Source organism: Cnephaeus nilssonii (assembly GCF_951640355.1).
Source record: "Cnephaeus nilssonii genome assembly, chromosome: 11".
Taxonomy (NCBI): domain Eukaryota; kingdom Metazoa; phylum Chordata; class Mammalia; order Chiroptera; family Vespertilionidae; genus Cnephaeus; species Cnephaeus nilssonii.
The window spans coordinates 91740805-91762309 of NC_137082.1; the positions used below are offsets into that span (position 1 = coordinate 91740805).

Genomic DNA, 21505 nt, shown 5'->3' on the forward strand with positions numbered 1-21505 from the left:
AAGTGTCTATATCCATGCTTATTACATAGTAGACGTTCAATTGACAAGAGCAAATTGTTAAACTTGTGTAATTGGAATCACTTATTTAGACACATCTTAGAGCTCCGTGGGCTCTAAGATGTGTCATAAAAGTTGGAGATTTGTCACCTCAGCCGATGCTGTCTGTAGATGTTAATCAGCATCCTTCCTCCCAAGCCTTTCCCGAAACAGTGCATGATGGGAACCTCTATGCATCTATTTCGCAGGCACTGGTCCCCGGTGCTAGTTCAATGCCATACCAGCGATTGTGCTAAGATTATCTCTTCACCTGGAAGGAGTCAGGAAAGGAATGGTTATTTTTCTAAATGATTTTGTAAACAGTTACTTGTTTTATCCTGATAATAAAAATATGATTTGAGCCAAAAATATGGTTTAGTTCAGTGGCTAGAGCATCAGCCTCTGGACTGAAGGGTCCGGGGCTCAATTCCGGTCAGGGCACATGCCCAGGTTGTGGGCTCGATCCCCAGTGTGGGGCATGCAGGAGGCAGCGGATCAATGATTCTCTCTCATCATTGATGTTTCTCTCTCTCTTTCCCTCTCCCTTCCTCTCTGAAATCAATAAAAATATATAAAAATAAAGAAGAAAAATAAATAAATAATATGGTGTGGTCATAGTTTAACATAAATCTTGTCATTTCCATTGAAAGGAGCTTTTATCAATATAAAAATAATAGAATATTGCCATTTAAAAAATATGGAAAACCTGAAACATTAAAATCTGGAAGTACGATTTGCACCGTATCTCTTCTCTTTGAGGCTTTAGTGCACATCCGCCTCCCGGGCCCTGACTTAGGAGAGAGGAGTGGAGGCCACGGGACACTTCGCGTCCGGCCTCTGCATCAGAGCCTGGGAAGCGCGTACTGTGAGGGTATGTTCCTGGCCGTCATTAACTCCCTGTGCGGCCAGGTTTGCAGCAGCTTACTCCCATCGTCACACTAGGAGTTTGTTTTTGACTGGGAGCCTGAACCAATGTTTAGTTTTGTTAAGTTTGGCTTAACAAAGTGGAAACCTCATCAAAACTCCACAATACAGCCAATGGTAGTTAACTTGACTAAGAGAATGACTCTAATGTGCAATGCACTTATATAAAAACTAGAGGCCCGATGCACAAAATTCGTGCAAGAATAGGCCTTCCTTCCCCTGGCTGCCGGCACCGGCTTCCCTCTGGCACCTGGGACCCGGGCTTCCCTCAAAGCCCCGGCTTCGTCCGGAAGGTCATCCGGAAGGATGTCTGGTCTAATTAGCATATTACGCTTTTATTATTATAAAAATATATAAATAAAACATCCTTTTAAAAATAGTAAGGAAATAATGAATAAAATGAGATTTGTTTTAGCAAAATTCAAGCATACAAAGAATTAACAGAGTACATGATATTCATAGCTCCAAAATAACAATTCCTGGCAGATATTAAATGGTAGATTATTTAAACATATTTTATTTTATTTTTTTCAAAGTACCATGTATTTTTAAATTTTTTTAAATTTATATTTATTTTTGGAAGTATTTTAAAAGAATTTTTATGCTCCATTTGCACTTATTTCTAATTAAATGCATTTAATTTATGTGAATTTCATGCATCAAGACTTGTAGCAATTCTGCGAGTTATTAACTTTTTACTTTAATATGTGTTACTATTTAGTGACACATTTGTGAATTTTTCAACCTATAAACTCAGAAAGTTTCCTTTGGAGACATTTGAATTCCTTCTATTTGGCTTCTTTTACAGGGATGGCAATAACATGAGCTCATGGTTTTGTCAGATCATTGATGAGATGCCGTAGGATCTTAATTCTTGCTTATATCAACTAATCTCTGATACAATTGATTTCATTAAACCTCATTTTTGCTTAATGTCTCAGAACCTATGGATAACATTAGTGAGGATTTACTGTGTCCTCTTATTATAGATACTAGAGGCCCGGTGCATGAAATTCATGCATGGGTGGGGTCCCTAGGCCTGGCCGGTGATCTGGGCCAATTGGGGCCAGGCCAATCAGGGCAGGGCCTGGTGCGGAAGGAACAGACTCCGGATGCCAATGCCACCATCGTCAGCACCCCACCACCGCGTGATTCCCCACCCCCCACCTCCTCCTTCCCTCACCGCTGCGTCACCACCACATGGGCGGGCAGTGGGCCGATTGGAGCCTACCGGCTGAGGGGAGGGACAGAACACAGGCGGTTAGCCAGTGGCCCAGAGGAGGAAGCCAGCCCTTGGCCCCCTGGGAAAGGGGCCGTGTCTGCCACCACCCACTCCCAGTTCCCCATCCCAGCCTGGGGCCCGGCCCCAATCAGGCAATCAGGGCCTGTTGGGCAGAGGGAGGAATCACAGGAGGTTGGCTGGCCATGGGAGGTTGGCTGTGGGAGCTCACTGACCACCAGGGTGAAGCTCCTGCATTGAGCATCTGCCCCCTGGTGGTCAGTGCATGTCATAGCGACTGGTCATTCCACCATTCTGGTTGCTTAGGCTTTTATATATAGAGATTCTATTATAATCCCATTTAAGATAATTGGCTCTCAAACACGTAAGTTTTCCCCGTCTGGGATACAACTACCTCACCACATGCTTCTTAGCACTAAGTAATATAATGCTGTACCTAGATGTGCTGACTTTGAAATTAGAGTTTGGGTCTAAATCCTGATTCTGCCACGTATTCTGTAGGACTTTAGACAATTTTCTAAAACTCTCTATTAACATTTTTTTCATCTGTAAAATCCTATATAATAAAAGCCTAATATGCTAACCTGGTAGTCTGGTTGGCTGTTCAACCAATCAAAGCGTAATATGCTAATGATATGCTAGGGTCACTCAACTGCTCACAATGATGTGCACTGACCACCAGGGGGAAGGCAGTCATCAACCAGTTGCTATGATGTGCACTGACCACCAGGGGGCAGATGTTCTGACTGGTAGGTTAGCTTGTTGCTGGGGGCCCGCTGATTGGGACTGAGCGAGACAGGCGGGACATGCTCTAGAGCCCTCTCGTGGTCTCGCTCCAGCTGTTCAACCTCCGGCGTCCCTCCCCAGCCCCGATCGTGCACTGGTGGGGTCCCTCGGCCTGGCCTGCACCCTCTTGCAATCCAAGACGCCTTGGGGGATGTCGGAGAGCTGGTTTCAACCTGATCCTGCAGGCCAGGCCGAGGGACCCCACTGGTGCATGAATTCGTGCACCAGGCCTCTAGTGGGAATAATAATACTCCATACCTCACAGCAATGTTGGGGAAATGAAGTGATTAAGATATCAAAGGGTTAGAACCACTTTAATAGATATTAAATGCTCAGTGATTATCATCAGTTCAGTAATTGAGTACTTTTATAGACTAAAGGAATGAGTAAGAATTTTAATTTGTATATAACTAGAGGCCTGATGCACGAAATTCGTGCAAGAGTAGGGCTTCCTTCCCCTGGCTGCTGGCACCAGCTTCCCTCTGGCACCCGGGACCCAGGCTTCCCTCATAGTTCCAGCTTTGTTTGAAAGGTCGTCCGGAAGGATGGAAGGATGTCCAGTCTAATTAGCATATTCCACTTTTATTATTATAGATGCCTAGAAAAAAGCTTGCTGTTACAATACTTTTGGTAGCATCTGGTCATCGTTTTATGACGGTTTTACACCATAGCTCCCTGACGTTGTTTACACAGGGGCGGTGCCTCCTCTCCCCAGGTTGCTGCTGAGGGTGGAGTTCCTGCGATACCCCGAGAAAAGGAATCTCCTGAGACTCCCACAGGAGGAGGAGATGCAGTAGAACTCTTTATTCCCATGTAATTACACCCCTGGGTTCCCAAAGTCTCATGTCCCTCAGCCCAGTCTTAGAAGAAGTGCAGCTGGGGTTTCAGTGGGGCTAAAATCAGAGCCAGTGGCCCCGCTTCCTCTCCAGGTTGCAGCTGGGTCCAGGCCAGCATCAGGCGAGCTGCCGTCCATCAGTCTGTGGTGCGTAGGGTCTGCCTGGCCGTGGGCCCCACTAGCGAATGCAAGGGAGCCAAGAGAGTGCCCCTGAGCGACAAGAGGCCCCAGAGTCCCGAAAGCACAAGAGCGCGAGCTCCTTTGTTCGGGGGATCACGTGTTCCAAATCTTTTCGTGCTGCAGTGACCACGCCCATTCTGGCCAACCATCTCTGTCGCCAGATGCGATTGACAGGCAAATACCTTTCCTATGTCACCCCAGTTGTACTAGGCGTGTGTCTCTCTTTTCTTCGTTGGACCCCTTCCCGCCCTGGGGGGTGCAAAGTTGCAGGTTCCTGGGGAAGCTGTCCGGATGACCTGCCTAGAATGGCTGTCTTCCCCTTTATTTCTTCCTTGTTATTAAGAACAACTTCATTACAGCAGTATCAACTTGAAATTGCAGAACGTGATATTTTACTGATGACTTCTGCCTGTGGGCTTTAGAATTCTAAGATTAAAAGGGCCCTGCAGAAATTCATCCTTTGTATCACAAAGGTATTAGTAGAAAAGAACACGTTCCCGCGCTGGCATGCAATTAAAAATCCTTTAAGAGACGCATGGGTCAGACGGGTCACAAAATAATTTTAGTGTCAGTTCCCGAGATCAGATTCAACCCCTTAATTTTATAAATGAGGGAACAGAATCAGAAAGATGAAATAGCTCACCCGGAGTCACTCAGCTGGTTACGGAGAGAAGTGGGTCATCGTTGATTAAGAACTTTTTATCACTAACAGGGTGACCTCCAGCAAATGATTCAACCTCCCGAGCCCCTTGCTCCTCCTTGGCATAATGAGTAAAACCTACCAATATGGTGGTGGGGAAAATTAGAATAATATACCGCCTGGGTAACATACAGGCAAGGTTTCGTGTGGCCTTGTGCCCTCCTGAGACGCAGAGAGGAGACGTGGAGCGCCCCTTGGCAAAGAGAAAAAATGAGTGTGGATTGTCATCGTTGCGGAAAAGAAGTGCTTCAAGCCGTCAGCAGAAGCTGGGGTGGCGGGATACACCCCCAAGTTTGCACCCACAGAAGCTAGGCTCTCACATTTTTCAACAGACATTTATTGAGCACTTGCTACTACTGATGCTGGGTACTATTCTCGGTGCCGCCAATACAGCAGAGAGCAAAACAAAAACTCTCCCCTATGGAGCTTGCATTCTGGTGAGGGGGAGCTAGACCATAAACAAGTAAATGAAAAATCATATCTGTGTTAAATTAAGTGTTCTGGGGAGTCCGGCCGGCATGGCTCCGTGGTTGAGCATCGAACTATGAACCAGGAGATCACGGTTCGATTCCCAGTCAGGGTACATGCCCGGATGTTGCAGACTCGATCCCCGGTATGGAGTGTGCAGGAGGCAGTCAATCAATCATTCTCTCTCACCATTCATGTTTATATCTCTCTCTCCCTCTCTGTTCCTCTGTGAAATAGATGATAGATAGATAGATAGATAGATAGATAGATAGATAGATAGATATAGATGATAGATATAGATAGACATATAGATAGACATATTTTTTAAGTGTTCTGGGGAAAACAAGGCACAGAAGGTAGCCAGGGGTGACTGTGTCTGGGAAGGAGGGTGAGATGGATTTTAAACCAGATGGTCAAGGAAGACAAGGTTCCTTGAGCAAACCCCTTCGGGAGCCCTTGTTTTACTAGGGAGGGAAACAGCTTTCAGAAAGGTGTATGGCTTCCAATGTATCTAGAGTTTTATCTACAGGATGTTTATCACAGTTTTATTTTATGGCAGCAAGAAAATAGAAATAACATGAATTCCCAGCTGAAGAGTTTGTTAATTAAAATATGGATTGAGAAAAGTTACCAAACATTTTTAAATTGTGTGTTGCAGAAGAAAATTTAAAAACATGAATATGTGCTGCCTAGTTTTAAAAACATATATGCCATATGTTCTTGATTTCTTCAGTATATTTTCCTCAAATTAGCACAAAAAAAAATGCAATGGTAGTCCATAGTTGATAGTATTACTATCAGAGAGATGTGATTTATTTTTTTAAATCTCTTCTTATCTCCCTACATTTTGTACTAAAAACAAGTATTGCTTTTATAAAAATTAAAATAATTAAATTGAAAAGACCCAGAAAGTAGAATTCTTCCAAATGCCTTCCTAAGACAGAGAAGGGGTGTTTATCCAAGTTAAGGAAGACATAGTTTGAAGAGTTAACATGGTATACGGGGAATCAAAATTCTCTTCACAGACCAGCACAAGGACCAAGGACATCACCGTGAACTTTATTAAAAATAAGTGTGAAGGCTCCACTTGGGCTTTTAATGAATCAATTAAAGTGTGACAGAGCTGGGGCCGTGTGACAGGAGCTCGTGCAAAGAGGGACCCGGGGGGTGGGAGACAGAAGCTCAACATGAGCTCCTGGTGTGACTCGGCTGCTTAGACGCTGGTGAATTTTACATAATTAATATGCTTCCTTCTGGTGCCGGCGCAGGGGAAATACTGTCCCTCTGCGTCTCCTTGGTCAGATAACGTGGGGCCCCAGGCCATGTGGAGCCATCTCCCTGCGTCTTGCTTTTCTCCTTCACAGCCCTCGTCACACTTGCAACTCGTGAACGTATGCGCTGGCCTGCTTAGTCGCTGCTGTCTCTGCGGTTCCCTAAGCTCCCGGGAGGCAGTGGCTGTGAGGTGGTGTTTACTGTTTATCTCCAGAGTCCAATGTAGGTGCGTGCGTGCACACGTGCAACACATACACACACACACTCACACTCACACACACTCACACACACACACACACTCACACTCACACACTCACACACACTCACACACACACTCACACACATACACACACACCCATACACTCACACACACACTCACACACTCACACACACACACTCACACACACACACACTTACACACATACACACACACTCACACACACATACACACACACTCACACACTCACACACTCACACACACTCACACACACACTCACACACACACTCACACACATACACACACACTCACACACACTCACACACACATACACACACACACACACACACATATACTCACACACACACTCACACACTCACACTCACACACACAAATTGCAGCTTGCTGTTTTGAATATTATCATCTCCAGTAACCTCATTTATTTATTCTTTTTAACAACACATAGCATGGCTCTAGCAAGCAGGAGTCTAAATCCTGTAGAGAGAGAAATTGACTCATTAATCTTCATTACAACCATGTGAGGCAGGAGGAGGAGAAGGCTGAGATGCAGGGAGGTTAAATGGTCCGAGATGGTCGGTGGCAGGTGGCCTAGCTGAACTCTGAGCCCGGCATTCTGCATTCTGCTGACATTCAAAGCGAAACTCGGAGGAACTCAGCCCTGTCTGCACGAGGCTGACTGGGGAAGGGGCCAAGCAGCACCAGACTGAGTGCGAGTGAGGCTAAAGTCAAACACACAAACACGGTTGATCAGATGACTTCCCTCCCGATTTAGAAAAACGGGAAGCAGTGACTGAAATGCATGAAGCCCCTGTGTGTGGAAGGACCCTGCACCTGACTGAGGAGGGCAGCGCCCGTTATGGCTGTTGTAGCGACACAGTCGCCCCCTGCAGCCTCGGGAAAGTAAACGCAGCTCCGCCGAACCTTGATGTCAGCCTGACAGCAACAGCTCTTCACAGCGCCCTCCTTCGCAGAATGTCCCATCGGAACCATCAGTTATACGGTCCCCAAGTTCATGACTTAGAAGATTTCACATTACCAGCACATTTATTTTATAAAAGTCCTTTGTAGCTGTTAGTGATATCATTATACTGTCCCCCTTTCTTTAGCCTAAAAAAACAGACTTGTTCTAAAATCCACGAGTGGCAGAGCTGCGACTTGAACCCCAATCATCTGATTCCAACTCTATCTGCTCTCCTCAGCCTACCCCGCTGGGTAATGCCACTTGCTCTGTATTGTTACAGAGCACGGAGCTAGGACAAAGGTGTAGGACTCCCTAAAAATACCATCATCCCCACATGCAGGGCCACATGTGATGTGCTTAGACATTTAAAACAACCGGGATAAATGAGCTGAGCTGGCCTGGTTGATCAGAACTCTGACCACTAGGAACTGCCCAGGCCCAGGACTGAAGGGCATGGGTTATAGCAGGGGACCTCCTGCACCAGCAGGGACCGGAGCGCATACCTGTGCACCTCTTGGAACGTGGGACAGAGATTTCTGGTGGGAAATAGACCATACAGTGATTTCTGGCATGGCATGGACAGTGCATTCAAAATCACTGACACGCCTATCAGACCTTTGGGTTCCTTTTCAATTATAGTTTTAATCCTTCTATTACTGCCTAGGGAAGAGCCTCCATGTAGTGCTAATATCCCTTTAACACTGTTCAAACACGCTAACCCTCCTTTCAACCAAGAGGGCAGTGGGTTTTGAGTCTTCAGAGGCAATAATACCCATTGAACTGGACCTGAACTGATCCCGACTGTGGATGTCCTGTTATAGTAATGGACGTTTTTCTTTCAAAGTAAATCTAAGTAAATGAGTGAGTCAACTTAAATAAAAACACCTATTTATAGTAAAAGGTATAGTAGGAAGAAAAACGGCCCCCCAACGATGTCTACACACATCCTCCTCAGAACGTTTACACGGCCTGACCTGGTGACAGAGGTCTTGCAGGTGAGAGTAGGTTAAAGAGCTTGAGAGGAGGAACTCACCCTGGATTATCTGAGTGGGTCCAACCCAGTCACATGAGTCCTTAAAACAGGAACTTCTCTCAGCGTGGTCAGAGAGTGACATGAGGACAGGAGCAGCATCAAGGAGATGCAGGATTGCTGTGTTGAAGGTGGAGGAAGGCAGGCCACGCGCCTAGGAGTGCGGGTGGCCCCTGAAAGATGGGAAATGCAAGGAAATGGCTTGGCCCCTGGAGCCTCCAGAAAGGAAATGCAGTACTGCCCGACCTTGATGTTAGCCTATCGGACCCACGTCCAACTCTCAACCTACGGAACTAAAGGTCAACACATCTGTATTGTTTAAGCCACCACGTTTATGATGACTGTTTACCGCAAGAATAGAGAACTAATGAAGAAGGTTATGACAGGGAAAATTGTGAGAATGGTAGTTCAATGAATCAAGTTTAGAACACAGTTATTCTAAATGACTTACACTGTCCCTTCCAATTCTGAGATGCTCTGATGACGTTCCTTCCCCTGTCAGATTTCTGCTCCTCCCGATACCTAACGGGGTGTTTTAAAAAACATTCCAGAAAGTAATTTAAGAACAGTGAGAATGCTTCATGCTGAACATGACCTTGATTGGGAAAACTAGTTTGTTTTTCAGGGACTCGGTGTTGGGGATGTATGTAGGACAGCCTTACTTACAATCATTTTTACGTGATTCCCTTGATGTCTAGAGTTATCCATTTGTCCCAGATTCGTGAGTTTGATTATCCACATATCACAATATTTTTCTTAAAAAACATAGGTTACTGACAATTTATTGATTAATCTAAGGAATTTTCTACTACACTTGAGGTGACAAGCAATCAAAGCATCCCAAAAACAGAAGTTGAATTCCACGGCAGATGGCCAGTCACTGTTCTGTTGTCGGAGAAAATGATCAGCTTTAACCAGTTTATTTGTTCCAGTTGTTTTGTTCTGCCATTTTGAGAAGTCCCAGCCTGCAAACTCATGTGTGACGACATTAACACCTGACACATCTGGCTTGGGCAACTATTGATCACTCAGTACTCATCATATTCTCCTTGGCCTTGATTACACATGTTGAGGTATATGAAAATGTCTTCAGGAGAGAAATAAGGGTTAGTCAAAGACAGAGGGAAATGTGTGCACTCCATACGGTGTGATTGATTATACGTTCCACGTAATCTGCAGACCAATAACGCAGGCCATGCATGTAGCCAGGAAGGCATAATCAGAACCATTAAAAGAGAGCTCCTCATCTCATAATGTTAGTCAAACGCTATTTGACCAATTTGTTTCCAGCAACTAATGGGGCAAATGGATGTCAACTAATCTTAACTCTAAAGAGGGGCATGTTCTACAATTGGGGGGGGGGGGGGAGTGTTAAATGTGTCACCTTACTTAGGTTGAATTCATTTATCTGGAAGGAATTTATTTTAATGCTAATGCCACTAAAATAATATACAGGAGCAGGTTGGAATGGCAAGCCGTAGTTCATTGTGTCTGTGGAGGAGCGAATGGCCATGGGATCTCCAAACATGCCTGGCATCAAACAGTCAGAAACGTGATGACAGGACACCTCTCTGATTCACGGTCTTCGGTGTACTGACGTGCCTTAACTCACTCTCATGCCACAAATTGGAATAAGCATGGAAATTTGACCTTTGCCCCTGAAAAACAAACCTTAATGTAATCAATTTCCACCTCAGTGGTAAGATGTCATACTCCTTTAGTCAAGAGTAATTTGACTATGGATTAGCCCTGATCCATATTATTAGGAAGAATATATTCAGGCTCTTTAACAACTGAACTGTTCACGTGATATAAAGCTAAAATTTTGAGTGACTGTACTTTCACCACTGAGAATATTATTTTTCTAATTTTTTAAATTGTCTTATTTCTGACGTAAGAATTCCTTTAAAGACATTTGGTTTTGTTTTAGAGCCAAGCTAATATTACCAGAATCCTGGGAACTAGTGAATCATTGATTAGTTGGTGAATAATATGGATTAATTCTTTCTGAACTCTTTTAAATGAATTGAACTTCGTAAAATATGTTTTATATCCATTGTCTCCTCCTAACATATCCCTAATTCTAGATAGAAATGAAAGAAACCTGGTAAAAATTGAATAATATTGTCCTATTTTCACCCAGGTTAAGTGGTATAATAACATGAGGCATTTCATTCTCTGGCATCGGAAGCTTACTGTCTAGAGTTACAGCCTACACCTCACTTCTTTCCCATGTCACCAAAACTACTACTTCCGTGAGGGAGCCTGTACTAACTGCCATGGGAAAAGCTTATCCAATCATATGTTTTCTTAAAAATACAATTGGGAACTATCTTAACCGTTGAGGTACTGACTAGACTCAAGGAACCCTTTACACTAATTTCTAATTACTTACACAGATCATATAGCTGCCTCAATAACCAAATAATTTTTAATAGACAATACGTAAATACCCAAACACACATTATTATTTGACATTCTATTTACATCACTTTGAAGTTTAATACTCAAAGCATTTTCCCGGAAAAAAAATTTGAGTTCTCAGTAATATTTTTGATGTTATTACATAACTCCTATCAGCCTTAGAAATATGTATTTATACTCTTTTTTTAGTAGAAATCAATAATTCTGTTTTCAGTGGGGATAAAATAATGGATACATGCTACATTTGTAGCTATTAGCAATGTTCTAAAAAAGAAGTAAATAAACTCACAGCTACTTCCAAGACAGTATATTATTAGTTCTTGATATTTAACTTAGTTTGCTCACCAGAATTGATGTGTCATTGCTGTGGTTATGACTGCTTCCAGGTGGCTGTCCGCCTTAAAGAAACGTACAATCAAATTAGCTCAGAGAGGCTCTATTCCTAAGTTCCCTTTGCCGCTTTTGTTTTGATTTTGAAGTGCCTGGAGTACCTGGTTTCCGGTGGCCGCCGCCGACAATAGCACGGCTTCTCCTTGGCCTGGTCTCACCTCTCAGACTGGCAGCTGGCAGGGACAGCCGCACGACCACACGACTGACCCTTTCAGCAGAGGCGTCTCCCCCCAGTTGTTCTCCCGCGATGACCACACTGAAGCCTGGCCGGTTTTCTTTTCTTTTCTTTTTTTCCCCTCCGGCCGTGTTTTTATTAAAACAATGCATTGCTTGCCCTCCACATCCGGTCCTCCCAGGTTTAGTATTGAGAATCTTCCTTTTGACCAGAAATATTGTCCTATGAAGCAAAAGGCGCAGGTTTTATCATTGGAATAATTTAACCTCATGCACCAGGCCAGCGTGGCTCGGTGGTTGAGCGTGGACCTATGAACCAGGAGGTCAGGGTTCAATTCCCAGTCAGGGCACATACCCGGGTTTCAGGCTCCATCCCCAGTAGGGGGCATGCAGGAGGCAGCCAATGATTCTCACTCATCATTGATGTTTCTCTCTCTCTCCCTCTCCTTTCCTCTCTGAAATCAATAAAAATATTTTTAATTAAAAAAATAAATTTAACATTATGCTTCTTACACTGATTTTTGACAAATGTTCATTCAGACTTAAGGTGAACCATCCAAAACTCAGTACTTCCTCAAATATTTCACATTTCTAGGGCTTGTTCTAGACTCGTTTACACTGGATTCTTTTCAATCCCAGAAGCTCTAAAAGCAGCTCACACTCCTGGGCGCTCTGCACCTGGAACCACTCTCAGCTCCTGTGTGCAAAGCTGGTGTCCTTTGTAACAGAGATTTCTGCGTGTCCATGTGCCCCGCGGCTGACCCTCCCAGAAGACACACAGGAGCGAGGAAACATCACAGCGATGCGACTGAGTGACTGCCGCGTCCTAAATTCTATGCGTCAGCTTGTTTCCTGGACTTTGTCCAGAAACCACATTTAGGTCTTTTCCCCTCACAGCATCTTTACCAAACTGGCCCGGGTCCCGGTGGGAAGGGTCTCTGACCTGAAAGGTATGAAGGACTTCAGGGACCCCAAGATGACCTCCCTCCCATCACCAAACGATCCTTGCTAGCTCCTCGCTGCCCAATCTCCTCACAACTCCCTGGAATACCTTTTAGCAAAGGAAGACATTTTAATTTTTCAGTGTGAAGTCTAAGTTAGGAATTCAAACACTTGCCAAGCATTGCAAATCCTAGGAACATTGGATGCCCTCTCGTGTGTACGTTCTGATGGGAGAGCACAGACCTTATACTACTTCAGGTACGAGAAACGGGCGTTAGGTGTAGACAACAGGAAGGTGAGGATGAGCCCTCCCAGCCTGCTTCCCATCGCTGCTGTGGTCAAGCCTGGCGATTTTAGTTCTCCTGAGAAGACAATACTTGCCAAGGAGCTCTCCGTACCACTTGTAGACAATCCTTTCTTTCCCTCGTTGGCAGCTAGTTTTTGAGGGTGTGTAGCAGGATGTTGACTTTGGAGTTTCTGTGTTATGTGTCATGGTCTTATTAGTATCACCTCCAGTAGTGGGACCAGACATCCTCAAACGATTTAGACGGTAAAGGGACACTCTTGCTTTACATGGGTTCTGATAGAATTACACCCCCAGAAACTATAATTTGTAAATCTTAATATATAAATTTCTGGTAATATTATTAGCAAGTTATATAATATATACTTATTACTATGTATTGATCAGCAATAAAAATAAATGTATTCATCTAATTTTCTGAACATTTGCCTTATTTATTTTGTCTTGCATTCAGAAAAGAAATTGGCAGCATGTGAACCTTTTTATAATACTATTTCATTTTCTATTTAACATAATCAATTAGAAAATACTAAGTGTAGTTATTTTTAAAAATATGTTTTTATTGATTTCAGAGAGGAAGAGAGAGGGAGAGAAACACTGATGAGAGAGAAATATCATTAGGTTGCCTCCTGCGTGCCCCCTACTGGGGACCGAGCCTGCAATCTGGGCATGTGCCCTGACCTGGAACCAACCAGTGACCTCCTGGTGCATGGGACAATGCTCGACCAACTGAGCCACACCGGCCCGGGCAGTGTAGTTATTTTTTATTCATGGATTTAATCATTTTTGTATAATAGTACTATATTTTTGAAAGCTAATTTAGAGCTCACTTCTAAAGATGATTGGAGGACGGGCGAAGGCAGACTGTGGCCTCCGGGGCATCTTCAGCTGCTGCATGCTTTGTGCACGGTGTGCCACCAGAACACAGCCACAGCCAGGCCGCTGTGTGCTGTCTGTGGTTGTGCGGCCACCGGAGAGCTGAGTAACTGTGACACAGGCCATATGGACCTGAAGCTAAAAATATTTATTATCTGGTCTTTTGCAGAAAAAGTTTGCCAACTCCTGCTAGAGACTATCAAAGCTTCAGGACTTTGAAAAATCTTTGGTAACTCAGTAAATTATTTCCCTGGTTGTCAAGGGAAATATAAGAGTTATACCTCCAGAGAAGGTAACTCATATTCAAATGTTTGCTTAATCCAACATGAGGCCATGAAAATAAAATGTGGTAAACATCTAGGAATTTGGAAAATGCCACAATTACTTGTTAAACTTGGATTTTCTGAAAACCACTTTTTAATATCTCAGGCAGATTACTTGATAACTATAATTCTTTCTTCTTTTTCACAACGTGATTATGAAACTATCAGATGGAGAGTATAGTAATTCACACTTGGGCAATCCCGCCTGATCTAACACGTAGCAATGACACATAAAATACAAAGGGAAGGCTGACTTACACATTCAGGGTCAAAAGGGAGATGACATTGTCAAGGGCTCGAACAAACACAGAAACAAAAATGCAAGACTCGTTCATAATAAAACTGCTTATCACACTGACATCAAGGAAAAGCTATTTAGTAAAATGAAGGTTAAACTTCAGAAGTATTCCAATAAGAATCAAGAAGAAAACTATGTGTCTTACACTCATTTCCATTAAACATTGGAATAGGTTTCTGAAACAATGAAATAAACGATGAAAAAGAAATAAATAGAAATATTGAAAAAAAGGTACAGTTTGATTTTCAAAAGACAATTATTTGCAAAGAAAACCCATAGAAATTAGAAAATAAATACTAATAAAATATATAAGTTAATTCACCAAAATTGTTAGAAACAAAATCAGCATATAATAAAGTTCCTGTTCCATTCGAATATTTGACCAGTCAATCAATTATAGCAACAAAAACTTTAAAAACTTAGAAATAAATCTAACAATAAGGATATAAGAACTTTTTTGAGAAAATTACGGAACAGTAAAACAAAAGGAAATCTGGAAATATATTACATACTAAGAGATATGAATTTCAGATATGCATTTTCACCCAAATTAATTTCTACTTTTAAGGCAATGTCAACCAAAATTTTCTTGTAGTCTTTTGCAAACTGGACAAGCTATAATAAACTTAATAGGGAAGAGTACAACAATTTTAAAAATGTAAGGGTCTAAAAAGAAGACAGAGCAGGAGTGCGTGGTGTAAGAAGTGGGAGGAAGGTTTTCCCTTTAAATGGGAAAGGTATATTATACAGCTCAAATAAACTGGATTGTGGGGTATTGACAGAGGAACAGATAAAGCAATGGGATGGTAGAGAATCCACGCATGCAAGGAGACTTAAAACATGATAGAACTGGCATTACAGATCACTGCGGGGAGGGATGAGCTAGTCAATAAACATTGGTGGCACAATTGTTTATCCACATGAAAAATACAATTAGATTTCTACCTCACATTATGTGAAATATATGTATATTCAAGTTTATTAAAGCCCTACTTATGAAAAGTAAACTTTTAAACTTCGAAATTTACAAAAATATTAACAAAAGAGAATATTTTATGACCTCAGGATAAGAAAGAGTTTCTTAAGTAATTAGACAAAAATCATAACCATAAAGAAAAATTATTGATAAATTTAACTAAATTAGAGGCGGGGGAGAGACTATTCAAAAAGTTACCATAAATGAAGTGAAAACAAAACAAAATCAAACAAGCAAGTCACAGATCTGAAAAGCATATTTGTAAGACACATACCAACAAAATACCAACAATTGCATCCAACATATATTAATCAAACAAAAAAAAACTTTTACACACCACTCAAAAAAAAGACCAACAATCTAGTAAAAAAAAAAAAATCAACATAGGATATAAACAGAAAATTCTCAGAAATGGAAATCTAAGTACCTAGTATACTTAGAAAAAGCTTTAATCTAATTAGAAACTAGAAATAGGCAAATTAAAACAAGGGATTATATCATACCAACCAAATTGGGGAAAACTTTAAAGTCTGATAATACCAAGTGTTGGTGAGGGTTAACACAATAAACATTCTTACCCACGGCTAGTAGGGCCATAAGCAGGGACAATCACTTTGGAGAGCAATTTTGCAATGTCCAATCAACTTCTAAATACATAATCCAGAAAAATTCAGGTAGAAGTAAACAAGATTTATACAATAATGATCACTGAATCAAGATTGAAAATGGCGGCAGAGTGAGTGGATGCTGCACACACAGGCTCCCAGGACCAAACTGGAACTACAACTGAAATACAGAAAAACTTCCTGAACAATCAATGGCAATCTCGCCGAGAGGACCCTGATACCCGAGGACAGAAAGTGGAGACAGGTAGGAGGGGTAGACGTGAAAAAGGGCTGGCTGGGTGCCCACAGACAGCAACTGAAGTTCCAGAGAGATACCTCAGCCATGGGAGGTTGCCACTGAGAACTCTGGGGTCTAATCCCCAAGCTGGCCCCCCCGGCAGAGAGCACCAAAACTGAGAAGGCTACCCACATAATATCTGGCTGTGAAAAGGGGTTGCTGTCTGCCAGGGAGAGATGGCTGGAAATGCAGGCACCCTCCTAAAGGGCCAACGCACAAAATTCCCTGTTGAGCCACCTACCTTTGGGCTCCAGCAGAGGGAGGGCAGAGGGGACTGGAGCTGTATGAGCAGAAGCCAGTGTTGGGGGCTCTGGCTAAGAGCTCAGAAGGCAAACATCCCAGTTTCCAGTGTCGAGTCCTTCCCTCACGCTGTGGAGGTCAGCTTTCTCAGGCAGCATTAGCTATACAGGCAGCTTTGCCTGGGGGGAAGACAGCTGACCCACCTAATGGAAAACACCTTGCCCCACGGTGGGGGTGTCTGAGGCCCAATAAGAGACTGAGAGTAACAATGAGCCTCCAGGCAGAAGCAATTACCCCACCTTGTTGAAAAAAAAACTCGCCACAGTTGTGGATACTTGCTCTCAGACAATCCAAGAGGAATCCTGTCAGTCTGTAGACAGAAGCAGTATCTGGAGGCTTTGAGTCTTTGCCTGATCTAATTACTCAGAAACAGTGTTTGACACTGTTCTGCACTAGAGCTTGAGAGGTGTAAAGGATCTGCCTAATGCATAGTCACAACCCAAACAGAAAGCCAAAATGAGGAGACAAAGAAATAACCCACAAATGAAAGAACAAGAGAATTCTTCAGAAGAAGAGATAAATGAAGTGGAGATAAGAAATTTATCTGAATCATTATTTATAAGAGCAAAAGAATTGGAAATGATCCAAATACTCCAGCAATGAGAAAATAAGTAGTGGTTACTCCCGCAATGAAGTATTTATTATTATATAAATTAATTAATTAATAAAAACATGTCTAAATATTAATAATGAGGAAAAATGAGTTACATAACAATATGTGCAGAGTAACATTAACATAAAGTTTGAAAAGCATAAAAAACATAAATATTGTGGGCATTATTGTAAGTGTAGTATGACATGAAAGCGTGCCTGAAAATGAAAAATACAAATGGAGAACAGCAGCTACTCTGAGGAGACAGGGAGTCCAGAAAGGGTTCTCAGGTAGCATCAGTGACATTTCAAATGTTTATCACTTTTAATCTTCAAGAAGTTATTATAATAAACATGAATTCAGTGTTTATTACATGCCATGCACTTCCCTAAGTTCTTTACATGTATTAATATGTTTAAACCTTGTAAATCTATATGAGATATTATTATACTAATTTTACATTTGGAAAATGGAAGCAAAGAGAGGTTAAGAAACTTACCCAAAACTATACAGCAAGGAGCTTACTAGGTAACAGAACAGGGGTTAATCTAAGGACTATCACATTGAAGTCTGTAGCCTTACCCACCATTCTTACAGGCCTGCTCACCTGTGAATATGGGAAGATGCTGATATTTCATAGAGCTGGAGGACATGATGCTTTTAAAAAATGATATTACACTGTATAATTTTATTACATAACTAGAGGCCCGGTGCCCTGGCCTGCGGGGATTGGGCCAAAACCAGGTCTCTGACATCCCCTAAGGGGTCCTGGATTGCGAGAGGGTGCAGTCCAGGCCAAGGGACCCCAACAGTGCATGATCGGGGCTGGGGAGGGACCTTGGGAGGGCTCCAGGGTGTGTTCGGCCCATCTCGCCCATCCAATCAGCCAGACCCCAGCAGCAAGCTAACCTACCAGTCAGAGTGTCTGCCCCCTGGTGGTCAGTGCACATCATAGTGACTGGCCAAATAGTGGAAAGCATATTAGGCTTTTATTATATAGGATACAGATTTTAGTTTGAAAAAAGTATATAAATACTTTAAAAGAATTGTATTTATAAGAATAAGTCTTTCCAATCAATTGATTCAATAACTTTTAACTAATAATATTATAATAATGACAATAAATGATTTTCAACCTTCCCCTGCTTCACAAGCATTCTTTTACTTTTGTCTTCTGAGTATTCTTAAGCAGGATTCCGTAACAATGAGACTCAACAGCCCCACTATGAGAAACCAAATGTGGCCGTTATTCCTTCCATCATGCGATTTAGTGTTTATAGCAACTCAGTCACGGCCATGGCACCCGGAGCTCCCTGCAGGAATGTACCGAGCGGCTGTGAGGGGCGTCTGCGCTGAGGGAATTACAAACACACTCAGTAAAGGAAAGAGCAAGAGAAGGAAATTGCCCAGGTAACTGGAGTCCGTCAGAAGCGTCTCCTTCCCTCCATCAGGGGCTGTTTCACAATACTCGCCGGCTCTGAGAACAGCTCGGATGGGAATTCTGTCCTGTCCTGCGATCTCTGTGGAGACAGACAGACAGGGCCCGCTTTGTCAGGAGTCTGGGCCTGGCAGCGGGGGAAGGAGCTGGCCCGGAAAGGCATTGGCGAGGAGCGCAGGTCCCTGAGGCTGGGGAAACCAGGCACCTGCTGGAACTGACCCCCCAAAACAGGAACGAGTCAAGTTTGCCTCCATGTCTGCCATGTCTGCTCCTCATAAGCCAAAGGTATCTTCTAGAACAAAGAACCTTTTTCTGGATTAACCATCCATGTTATTTGTATCCAAGGAACACGGGTTTATTCTTGATCCCTAAAACCAATTCTATTGTCCACAATTCTAGCCTCAAACCCCAAAGAATAAAGCAGCCAAGAGAAGTGGTAGTGCCAAGATGAGGGTGGGGGGGGACCCCAAGCTGTTCCGTAGTCTGTTGGTTTTCTGCTGCCTGCAATTGTATGCACCAGGGTGATTTTTTAAAATACATTTTTTATTTTTAAATATATTTTTATTGATTTCAGAGAGGAAGAGAAAGAGAAATAGAAACATTAATGATGAGAGAGACACATTGATTGCCTGCCTCCTGCATGCCCCACACTGGGGATTGAGCCGCACCCCAGGCATGTGCCCTGACCCGGAATCAAACCGTGATCTCCTGGTTCATAGGTTGACGCTGAACCACTGAGCCACACCGGCCAGGCCCACCAGAGTGACTTTGACCATGAATTCTGTCCTCAGTGATTAGGGGACCTGACGGGAAACAACTGCAAAGCTAAGGGGAGGCAGGCCCTGAGGGGAACGGACCGCGGTGTCTGCTCCTGCGGGAGGAGAGGCCGCTCCTTGCCCTCCCCCTGCTGGGCCGTGTTTGCTTGGCGAGCAGAATAAACGTGCCACGCGTTCGAGCGATCCACTGAACTAATGCCACACGGAACATCACGATCATGACGACTTGCTTGGGCGGGCTGCTGCGCAGTCACTGTTGTCCTGGTACTAAAGAAAGAACGCTCGCTTCTCGGAATGTCTATGGAAAGCGCAAGTCAGAGCAGCGTTAGAAGACCTGACTGTTTTTATTGGTCTGTCGAATGCAACCTCCATAACAAGATGAAGCTTCACTGCATATGCTAGCGGCCCGGCCTCGGTCCCCTCTTCCCGCCGGCCTGCCCTCCCTGTGGGCTGCGCAGCACATGTGAAACCACCACTGCAGGCGTGTTTCCGTATCCCGTCCTCCGCACAACACAGGTGTTTTAAACCATCTTCGTTAAACACATGTATTTCTCATGTGAACCAAAGCGTGTACTCACTAACCTAAAGTCACACACCTCAGTCTGCGTCATGCTTTCATTGTTTGGACTGTCAGACATGCGCGCTCACACAGCATTGGAACGCCTCTGTCCTGTTTGTAAGATCCTCTCTGGGCGCCCACGTGTGTCTCAGGGCTGCTGTTTGAAGGCAGGAACATCTAAGCAACACGGGGACGCATCGCAGGCTGGAGACGGGGTGCTGAACTTCACGCAGCCCAGGGCCCTGCAGGGCGCCCACAGGGCTGATTAGTGGTCTCACAGAGACTCTGGGAGAGGAGTTTTATTTAAATTGTTGCCATGTGGTGATTAAAAAAATTTTTAAAAAATAAAAAAGCAAGCCAGCTTTTGGTCAGTCTTATGATTAGTTTTAAACTGATTCACCTCCAGCCAATTCACCTCACTGTCGCCAGCAGGTGGGTGTGCGGCTCCCCTGCCCAGCCTCTGGGAGCCTCCGCCCCTCCTGCAGAGAAAGCTTAGAGCCTGTGTTCTGAGGCCCTGGGCTGGGGCGGCCTGAGGCCCTGGGCTGGGGCGGCCTGGGGCCCTGGGCTGGGGCGGCCTGAGGCCCTGGGCTGGGACATCCTGAGGCCCTGGGCTGGGACATCCTGGGGCCCTGGGCTGGGGCGGCCTGAGGCCCTGGGCTGGGGCGGCCTGGGGCCCTGGGCTGGGACATCCTGAGGCCCTGGGCTGGGGCGGCCTGGGGCCCTGGCCTGGGGCGGCCTGGGGCCCTGGGCTGGGGCGGCCTGAGGCCCTGGGCTGGGGCGGCCTGAGGCCCTGGGCTGGGACATCCTGAGGCCCTGGGCTGGGACATCCTGGGGCCCTGGCCTGGGGCGGCCTGGGGCCCTGGGCTGGGGCGGCCTGGGGCCCTGGGCTGGGGTGGCCTGGGGCCCTGGGCTGGGACATCCTGAGGCCCTGGGCTGGGACATCCTGGGGCCCTGGCCTGGGGCGGCCTGGGGCCCTGGGCTGGGGCATCCTGGGGCCCTGGGCTGGGGCATCCTGGGGCCCTGGCCTGGGGCAGCCTGGGGTCCTGGGCTGGGGCGGCCTGAGGCCCTGGGCTTGGAGAGGGATGCTATCCTTGGAACTGTCCTGACTGGCCGAGTCTCCATCACCTCAGACCTCCTCCCTCTCCTCACTCCCACCTTTCTACCCGAATCGCTTGCCTTGTGGGGAAGTCACCCCCCAAACTGACCCTTTTTGGGTGAAGAGGTAGAAATGGCGTCCATCACACCAAGCCAGGTGAGGAGAGAAACCCGTAATGAGGGTGGAAGGGTTATGGGTAAGATCATTGCTCTAGAAAATAAATGGCTAGGATTGAGGTCTCATTAAAGAATATGCTTTTTGCCCGGCAGGCATGGCTCAGTGGTTGAGCGTGGACCTATGAACTAGGGGGTCATGGTTTAATTCCCGGTCAGGGCACAGGCCTGGGTTGCGGGCTCAATCCCCAGTGGGGGGCATGCAGGAGGCAGCCGATCCATGATTCTCTCTCATCATTGATGTTTCTGTCTCTCTGCCTCTCCTTTCCTCTCTGAAATCATAAAATGTAT

The 21505-nt window shown here is 44.6% G+C and overlaps 1 protein-coding gene across 1 annotated transcript; it reads right to left on the reverse strand.

The window, feature by feature from the left end:
* Positions 1 to 8512: 8512 nt before the first annotated feature.
* LOC307107612 (uncharacterized protein) lies at positions 8513 to 16638 on the reverse strand. The gene is made up of 4 exons (XM_079784956.1): positions 16522 to 16638; positions 11586 to 11881; positions 11440 to 11492; positions 8513 to 9757 (listed from the first exon to the last, which is right to left on the reverse strand). The coding sequence occupies exons 2-4, from the start codon at positions 11809 to 11811 to the stop codon at positions 9695 to 9697; spliced, it is 342 nt and encodes a 113-aa protein (XP_079641082.1). The 5' UTR covers positions 11812 to 11881; positions 16522 to 16638; the 3' UTR covers positions 8513 to 9694.
* Positions 16639 to 21505: the final 4867 nt, after the last annotated feature.

Excerpts from the sequence above, each read along its gene's own strand:
- LOC307107612 (XM_079784956.1), bottom strand. The coding sequence starts at position 11,811 with ATGCATTGTTTTAATAAAAACACGGCCGGAGGGGAAAAAAAGAAAAGA. Across the intron at positions 11,493-11,585 it reads CGGCGGCCACCGGAAACCAG|GCGGACAGCCACCTGGAAGC; the intron begins GTACTCCAGGCA and ends CGTTTCTTTAAG. Across the intron at positions 9,758-11,439 it reads GCAATGACACATCAATTCTG|ACATTTTCATATACCTCAAC; the intron begins GTGAGCAAACTA and ends TCTCTCCTGAAG.